The sequence below is a fragment of the Crocuta crocuta genome, unplaced genomic scaffold, assembly GCF_008692635.1.
Source record: "Crocuta crocuta isolate KB4526 unplaced genomic scaffold, BGI_CrCroc_1.0 scaffold391, whole genome shotgun sequence".
Taxonomy (NCBI): domain Eukaryota; kingdom Metazoa; phylum Chordata; class Mammalia; order Carnivora; family Hyaenidae; genus Crocuta; species Crocuta crocuta.
Window position 1 is genome coordinate 73555 of NW_027529586.1, and position 9745 is coordinate 83299.

General features: G+C 37.7%; 1 protein-coding gene across 1 annotated transcript; it reads right to left on the reverse strand.

The window, feature by feature from the left end:
- Positions 1 to 5770: 5770 nt before the first annotated feature.
- Positions 5771 to 6694, reverse strand: LOC144229643 (olfactory receptor 4A15-like). The gene has a single exon (XM_077761737.1). The coding sequence runs from the start codon at positions 6686 to 6688 to the stop codon at positions 5771 to 5773; it is 918 nt and encodes a 305-aa protein (XP_077617863.1). The 5' UTR covers positions 6689 to 6694.
- Positions 6695 to 9745: the final 3051 nt, after the last annotated feature.

Below are 9745 nucleotides of genomic sequence, written 5' to 3' on the forward strand. Positions count from 1 at the left end.
TTTTAAAGAAGGCTTATATTCTATATACTTCCCTCTTATGACCACTTTTGCTACATGCCAAAGGTTTTGGATTGTCGTGTTTTCATTTTCATGTGCTTCCATGTTTTTATTTCTTCTTTAATTTCTTGGCTAACCCACTGATTGTTTAGTAAGATGTTCTTTAACCTTCATGTATTTGAGGTCTTTCGAATTTTTTTCTTGTGGTTGACTTCAAGTTTCATAGTGTTGTGGCCTGACAATATGCATGGTATGATCTCAGTTTTTTGTACTAATTGAAGCCTGATTTGTTACCTTGTATGTGATCTATTTTGGAGAATATCCCATGGGCACTCAAAAATAATGTGTATTCTGCTCCTTTAGAATGAAATGTTCTGAATACAACTGTTAAGTCTATCTTGTCCAGTGTGTCATTCAAAGCCATCATTTCCTTGTTGATTTTCTGCATCAATGATGTAGCCATTGCTGTAAGTTGGGTGTTGATGTTACCTACGATTATTGCACTGTTATCAATGAGTTTCTTTATGTTTGTTATTAAATGATTTCTATATTTAAAACCTCCAATCTTGAGGCATAAATATTTACAATTGTTAGATATTCTTGTTGCATAGACCTTTTTATTATGATATAGTGTCCTTCCTCTCTTGTTACATTTATTGGTTTAAAACCTAGTTTGTCTGGTACAAGTATGTTTGGTAAGGCTTTCTTTTGACATCCATTAGCATGAGAAATGGTTCTCCAGTCCCTCATTTTCAATCTTCAGGGGTCTTTAGGTCTAAAATGAGTCTCTTGTGGGGCAACTGGGTGGCTCATTCGGTTAAGTGTCTGACTTCGGCTCAGGTCATGATCTCATGGTTCATGAGATCAAGCCCCATGTCGGGCTCTGGGCTGACAACTCAAAGCCTGGATCCCACTTCAGATTCTGTCTCTTTCTCTCTCTGTGCCTCTCCTAGTCATGTTCTGTCTCTCTCTTTCAAAAATAAATAAACGTAAAAATAAATAAAAATAAAAGGAGTCTCTTGTAGGTAGCATATAGATGGGTCTTTTTTTCCCCACTTTTCTGATACTCTACCTCATTTGATTGGAGCATTTAGTCCATTTGCAGTCAGGTGATTATTAATAGATATGAATTTAGTGTCGTTTTATTACCTATAAATCAGTGTTTCTGGAGATTTTCTCTGTTGCTTTCTTATCTTTATTATTTTTGGATTTTCTTTCCCATCCAAAATGTCCTGTTTAATATTTCTTGCAGGTCTGTTTTAGTGGTCAAAACGTCTTTAGTTTTTGTTTTTCTAGGAAACTCTTTATCTCTCATTCTATTCTGAATGACAGCCTTGCTGGATAAAATAATATTCGTTGCATACTTTCCCATTCAGCACGTTGAATATATCATACCACTCCCAGGATCCTAAAGACCCCTCAGTTTTCAGTTGAATACCACAGAGCGACCACAGTCCATGCCACATGTAGCAGAAAAAATACCAAGCCACTTCTTCCAGAATTGCTGGCTCACAAGATTGTGAGTTAAGTCAAAATGGTTGTGGGTTTAAGTCACAAAATTTCGAGGTCTTATGCCATGTAGCAAAAGATAACCAGAGCAAAGAGTGGAAGCTGGAAGTGTGGTGTTTCCATTACAGAAATGTAAAGCATGTGACATTGGCTTTGGCACCACCAGGAGTTGCTGGGAGTTGGAAGGGCTTTGAGGCCTCTGTAAGTAAAGCCTTAAAAGACAGGATGGATTTAGCTTGGAAGCTAAAGAGAAAGTGATTCATGTTACTAACTGGTGGAAAAGTTTGGCAATGCCCTCACCTCACATTTCAAGGTATCTCCATACTATTTTCTAGAGTGGTTGAAAAATTTTACATACCCAACAACAGCGAACTAGTGTTCTTTTTTATCTACATCCTCGCCAGCACATGTAATCTCTTCTCTTTTTGATAACATCTATCCTAAAAAGTAGGAAGCAAAATCTCATTGCAGTTTTGAATTATGTATTCATGATGATTAACAAAGTTGTGCACCTTACCATGCTCCTATTGGCCATTTGTATGTCTTCTTTGGAAAATGTCTATTCAGGCCCATTGCATATTTTTTAATCAGTTTTTTGTTTTGTTTTGTTTTGGTTTTGCTAGTTGGTTTTGTAATTTCCTAATACGTTTTTGTTTAATACCTTCTGTGTCTTCTCTCTGGAAGTCCTGAACTGTCATTTTACAAGTCCGACAAACTCACTGGAGTTTGACATGGAGGCTACATGGAGAAGGAGAAGGAGGAGCCAGAAGAGCCTGGTCATTCTAGCCACTCCTGCCAAGGCACCACTCCCATGAGTAAAGTCATCCTAAATACTCCCTAAAAGCCCAGCTATCCACTGAATACCAAACAAGAACCTCAGTCCATGCTATATAGAAGAGAAGAATTGTTCAGTCAAGTCTTGCCCAAATTCATATGCATTCAGATTCAGACCTGTGTATGGCAAGATATAGCCCGTGAGTAGACAGATACAGACCTGTGGGTGATCAGATCAAATACATATACAAACACATATGCATTCATATGTGTAGTCAGATACTGACCCATGTGCTTTCAGATACAGACGTCTATGTGTTCACATACAGACACATATATGAAGCTGGATACGACCTACACATCATTGAATATGTACATACATGAGGCCAGATACACATCTCTATGGTTGAATACATATTTGTGTATTGCCAAATGTAGACCTATCAACATTACATACAAACATGCACCAATGCCTTTGAGGATTGTGCTGTAATTCATGTCAGCAAAAGACACTAGGCCCTTTCCAATCAATTCTTTGAAAATGTGAATCAAATGTAAATAAGACAAGCCATTTTTTAAAATAAGAAAAACAAAAGGCAAGATTCCTGTACACCCAATGGAGATGATTACAAGTTTTTATTGAGACATTGATAAAGCTTCATAACACATGTTTCTTTCTGGGTAGGAAAACAAAATATTAAAACATGGCTTTTTTTTTTTTTTCAAAATAAATGTGGAGGGTCATGAAATTTTAAATATATCATTATGGGAAGTTTTCAAACTTAACAAAATAATCCTAAAGTTTATCAGGAAAAATAAATATCTAGGATTTGCAATAAACTTGAAAAAGGTGAGTATTTAGAGCGATTATCCCTACAAGGGGTAAAACACATGAAAATCCTTGACTACTGACAAGGAATGTTAATGCTAGGGAATAACACCAGAGGAAAAGCAAGGGGCTGGGAGGAGATGGAGGTGGCAGCAGCAGGGGAGGGGAGTAAATGACCCCAAATCAAAGTGACTAATTGTATAAAATTTGACATATTATGCAGAGAAATTTCAAATTATTACTGAAATTAATAATAACATTGACCAATTATCCTGTGTGAGGAAAACACGATTAGATATGTCTCATCACAAAGAAAATCAAATTCTAGATAATTTTAAAAGAAATATTTTCTGAGCCCCTGGTGGCTCAGTTGGTTGAGTGTTCAACTCTTAATCTCAGCTCATGTCTTGATATCAGGGTCTTGAGTTTAAGCACTGCACTGAGCTCCACACTGGATGTGGATCCTACTTTTAAAAAAAGACAGTGATCTTTATAAAAACTTTTTGGAGACTTCTTTTTTTTTAAGATGTTAAAATGTATAAATTCACTGAAAGAATGTAAATGAAATTTTCCAGGAGTGATGTGATAGGAGAAATCAAAAAGTAAAAGAAAAATACAATATAATGTCTTCATATAAAAACACCCATAATTACAGAAAAACAACATATTTGTAGCAGATGTCAAAGAAGACTAAATAGTTATAGCAAATATATATATTTAATGAAGAAAAAACACAAAATTCTTACTGCATTGGATCAAGAACTCAAGAATGGAAGTAATAGACAAAGTTCATGGAGTGGATTCTATTTCCCAGACATGATGCAAACACAGACTACATAGACAATTAAGTCATTGTCTCATTAATCATAAGACTTAAGAGAACTTACAGGCCAACAAACACAGACAATTAACCAAGATTTTCTCTCCTCTCTTGAAATAACTATACACTTTGTAGATTACATACATGTATGTCTAAATCCATTTGGGCTAGTATAACACAAAACCACAACATGAGTGGATTCAACTACAGCCATTTATTTCTCAAAGACCTGGTATCTGGGAAGTCCAAGATCAAGGCACTGGCTGATTCTGTGTCTAGTGAGAGCCCACGTCCTGGTTCATAGCTAACCATCTTTTCATTGTGTCCTTAAATGGCAGAAGGGGCAAGCGAGTTCTCTCAGGTCTCTTTTTACAGAGACACTAACCTCATTCATGAGAGCTCTCCCGTCATCACTTCATCACCTCTCCAACGCCTCACCTCCGAACACCACATATTATAGAGGAGATAATTCATGAGCTTAAGGGGAACACTAATATTCAGTCTATAGCAACATCTAAAAGTTGATGACTTAATTATATAATTCCTGATAAAATCAAATGTTTAATCTTATTTACTGAATAGCGTTATGTTCGGAAAGACTTTAAGACGACATAAGAAATCTTCATGGAATAATAAAAGGGATAAATTCAGAGTATAAAGCTTCTAATCCACTGTGATTTACCAGTGAAAAAGCTCCATGCTCCCACAGCCTGGGCATCTCTTGAATCCAGAGTAACTAAAGGAGGCAGAACCATGAGTTTCTTTGACACATGCTTCCTACTGAGGTAGAGGCAGATGAATATTTTCTTTCAAGCCTACATCAGAGAAAGGGAGGCTTATGAAACAGGTCTCTATTATTTAAATTAATATATATTATGGCTTATTTATTACCTAACAATCTGCATTCCATTAAGAGCAGAGGTCAGGATGTATGCCATAGTGTCAGCACCTTTCTTACCAAGGATATACCCAAAATATCTCATCTCAGATTCTATGTTGCATGTAAAGCTCATGGATTATGTATTATGGTAATTTTATATATGAAAGGAGGGCCTAGGTCCCTATTGAAGGCTGCAAAACACTATGGGCAAAAAAAGTGATGGGGATATTGAAAAATAGCAGAGATATTATTAGGTAAAATAGAATGTCTAGGAAGATTAGAGAATCATTTTTCTAAAAATATAACACCAAACAGAGTTGTTCTACTTCAGGAGATAATAGGATTCCCCACTCAGAAAAATAAGTAGATCTTACTTACTGAATCTATCTCTCTTGTTTGGATTTTTTCCCCTACACTTAGCTTATGATTGTTAATATTCTACCTTGGAAGAAGCATTTCTCATCAACCCCTTAATGTGCTAAGCAATAAGAACAAAAGTATATCCTTAAATATGTTTTAGATATAAAAAGAGATTCATACTTTAAGTATTAACATGGGTTGTCTTTGTATGGGAGGAGTGAACCCAGGGTTTATGTCCCATTTCTGAAAAATGTATGATCACAATGAACAATTATGTAAAGAGAAATGTGAAAGATGTCCACTACCAAAAACAAATTTATAGTATTAACTATAGCATAACTATTCACACAGAACATAAACCTATAGTTTCAATAGAGACATTTTACAGGCAAAAACTTTACTAAGAAATTGTGTACATCTACTTTCGTAAGAAATAATGAAAATCTTAGAAACATATTTTGACCATTGGAAGCACTTACATCTTAAATGCTTTTCATCATGCACAAGTTTAAACCTGAGGAGAAACTTACTACAAATAAAGAATTCTTTACTGGCTGGAGCAACTTTTCAACGAAAAGAAGTGATAAATTTCTCTTCTGCCTTATTTTCTTCTTCGGGTCCAGAGCTTCGTCATGGCATTTTTCATCTCTCCATTTCTCAGAGTATAGATTAAGGGGTTCAACATAGGGGTGATAACTGTGTAAAACACAGTCAGGGATTTATCAATGGGTAACGTAGAAGGAGGTCTCACATACATGAAGATGCAGGGGACAAAGAAGAGGACCACCACCGTAATGTGGGACCCACAGGTGGATAAGGCTTTGCGCCTCCCTTCCTGACTAAGGTTCTTCAGGGAGTGCAGAATGACCCCATAGGAGATGAGCAAGACCGTAAAGATGACCACACAGATTGCCCCATCATTGGCAACCACAGTGAGGCCAATAACGTAAGTGTCAGTGCAGGCAAGTTTTAATAAAGGGTACATGTCACAGATGAAGTGGTCAATGACATTGGGACCACAGAAGGGGAGGTTGTAAACAAAGACAAGGTGAACCAGAGCATGCAGAAAACCTCCAACACAGGCCAACAGCAGCAACAGAACACGCACACGTTGATTCATGATCGTCAAATAATGCAAGGGTTTGCAGATGGCCACGTAGCGGTCATAGGCCATGACCACCAGGAGCAAAATCTCTGCACCACCAAACAAGTGTCCTAGAAAGAGCTGGGACATACAACCTTGGAAGGAAATGGTTTTCTTCTCATAGAGTAAGTCTATAATCATATTTGGAGTGACCGTAGTAGAATACACAGCATCCATAAATGATAAGTAACCAAGAAAGAAGTACATAGGGGCATCCAGGGTTGGACTGACCACCACAGTCACCACGATGAGGAGGTTGCCTGCCATTGTCACAATGTAGATGAGCAAGAATACAACAAATAATATTTTCTGACCTTGGAGGCTCTGGGTGAGCCCCAAGAGGACAAACTCAGTCACATTGATCCTGTGTTCCATATGTCCTTTTGCATGTCCTTATTTCAGAGCTCAGCACAAAATTGGTTATAAACATAATAATTATTAGTGACTTCCAGCAGTCTTAATATAATGTATTCATTCAACAAATAGGCATTATAATTCATTATGTTCCAGTACCCTCAGAAATTACAAGAATATAAGGCTGATTAAAATATGCTTCCTAAGCTCAGCAATCTGCAGACTAATACACAAGTATTTAAAGACATATGTGGGGGGGGAATATACTATTAAATAAATAATTTTCTACAACAAGCTTTCTATCTGGAAGCTAGTACAATTGTACCTATAACGGATTCTTCATATAAAAACTTTTTAATGGATTAAGGTTTAATGAAAAACTAAAGCAAGATTTATATTTCCTCCCCAGTAAATAAAAGAGATGACTGATTATCTTCCAGGATCCTTTTAACTAATAAATGAAATCACAAATTGATATATTTTACAATTTCAAAACATCTTAAGAATTTAAAAATATATCATGACATCAATAGATAAAAGTACTTAGGGGAAAAGACGTACATTTTAGAGGATATACACAGAGTTAATATCAAAATAAAAACGGAGCTCTAAGCATTTAAGTAAATGACAAATGAATCAATGGCAAAGTGATTAAATCATATAAACAAATATATATATAATATATATAAAAAAGGAATGCTCAACACATGTATGCTCTGATGCTGAAACTCACCTTTGACCAGAAGCATAGGAAGTGAAGTAACACTTTGGTAATGAAATTGTTACTTTGGACTCTAAAATCACTCTTTTAAGACATGTGGATGCTACATCATCCTCTAAACTTTCACAGATTAGCAAGCAATGCTCAGAGAACATATCAGTTGAAACTATCATGAGATTTATAAAATATGCCCATTAAAATATCACTAAATACTTATACCTGAAACTAATATCTAGAAACACGCATGAGAGAAAAGGAAATTGTATTCTGGATCTTTGTATGTGAAAATAGCCAAAACAAAATATTTCAGAACTGAGTCAATCTTCATATATATTAGTAATCACAAAGAATGTCTAACATGGATGGTTATCAGAATCACACAGAGAAACTTTTAAAGGACTGTGAATTCCCACCACACCGAAATCTAAAATGTAAAGCCTGGGCTGGAATCTTACATCTAACTACCCTTCCTGGGTTGTCTACATCCTGAGACAGCTCTTCAGTCCAAGGTCTGGGTTGGAGTCCCTTCTCCCTTGCTTTTTATGCGCTGATGCCACCTCTGTGCACACAGAGCAGTAAAACACATGCACCATCACTGGACGTTGAACTGTTTCCATAGAAACAATGCTTTCCATCGTCTCAGAAAGTCACTCAAGTCTTTCAGGGGGAAAAAAAAGGGGTACTTCTTAAATTGTTGGCTTTTGGAAAATGAATACGAAGGTCCAGTAACCTAACCAAGTCTGAATCTTGACTGGGAACAAAGAGACCCCAAGTACTCACTGTTGGCAGAATTTGTCCTAACAACAAATGAATGTTAAACCAATATTGTGAGGTTAAAAAGGGGGGAGGGTCAGCTTTATGGGACAGACAATTGCGAATTGTTTAAACAAAGATTTTTATGTGGTTTGGTTTTTATATCAATATGAGTAAAATAGCAATATAGCCTTGACAACATTCCATTCTCAGTCAATTATACTGGCCTGTCTTCACAAAGTACAGTTATATTTTGGATTCCCTGAATGATGGAGAATAACTTAATATACATACTTCAATATGTTCTGAGTCCATCATTTCAATTCCTGAAAAAGCCAGTTGGGTGAACAGTGATACAAACACTCTTTGAGGTCAAGACAAAGGTCTCCAAACACTTTCTCTGGGGACAGACTATAACACATATGGGTGAGTAATTCGGTTGGTTCTTCTCCAAGAGTGAGTTTTCCCTAATTACATTCACTGTAATTTTGATCTCCAGAGATGCCACCAGGATAATCACCATGTACAGCAAGACTTGCAGAAACATGTCTTCTGGGAGTAGGAGGGAGGGAAGTCACCAAAGAACAATTTGAGAAAAGGAAATGTCCAGTGCAGGCAGAAATAAAATATGTAAAACCTTTCTTCTTTACTGATCCAACATGGTGGAGAAGTAGAGGACCCAAAGTTCCCTTATCCCTCAGACACAGCAGTATTGAGACCAGAGGACTTTAAATTCTAAGAGTCTGGGCTGCAGAGTGACAGAGACATCTGCAGAGGCCCACAGGGACAATTTGGCAGGACATAGGTGCATGACTGCAAACTGAGAGAGATAAAAGATGCAGCATAGGCACAGATGGGAGGGACTCCCTTCTGCAGAAAGACAAAGGGAAGAGAAAGAGAGACTGTGGAAGTGTAGGACTGTATCTGGCCAAGAGAAAACCATGGACCTGGATGGAACCCTGACCAGACTGGGGCTGGCTTCCCTGTTCTCACCCCTCGGGAAGAGGGGAGCCAGATCATGTCTTGGTAACTGTGCAGAGGCACAGTCTGCAGTGAGAGAAAGCAATCCCCTTCCTGAGGTGCTGTGGGAAGAAGGTCTGTTCAAAGACAAAGACTACCTGTGCCTGACAGTCAGAGGACATATATCGGCAGCATGGAGTGTCACTTCCCCAGAACTTGGGCACATGAAGCAGGACCCTTTAAGACATCAGGGTTTAAATCCTAGCTGGGTGCCAGTGAGATTCAGGAGTCAGGATTGTGGGACAAACCGCTTCATTTGCACCCATGGCACTGTGAGGATGGCCTGAACAGAGTGGTTTGAGATATCAAGTCCTTGAAGGAGAGACTGGAGTGTCGCCATTTTTCTCCCCATCACCAAAAACTTGGGGCTCCAGGGAAGAGACAGCAGCCCACAGTGCAGCCCACAGTTTGCCTACAACAAACCACGTGCCTCCATGCCTGGTAACTGCTTATCTACTGGAGCAAGATTGATGCTGGTGAACCAGACGGGCCCTCATTCAGACCAGCACTGTTACATTGCCTGGTTTAATTCGCAGACAATTCTTGTGTATATATACATACATACATACATACATACATACATT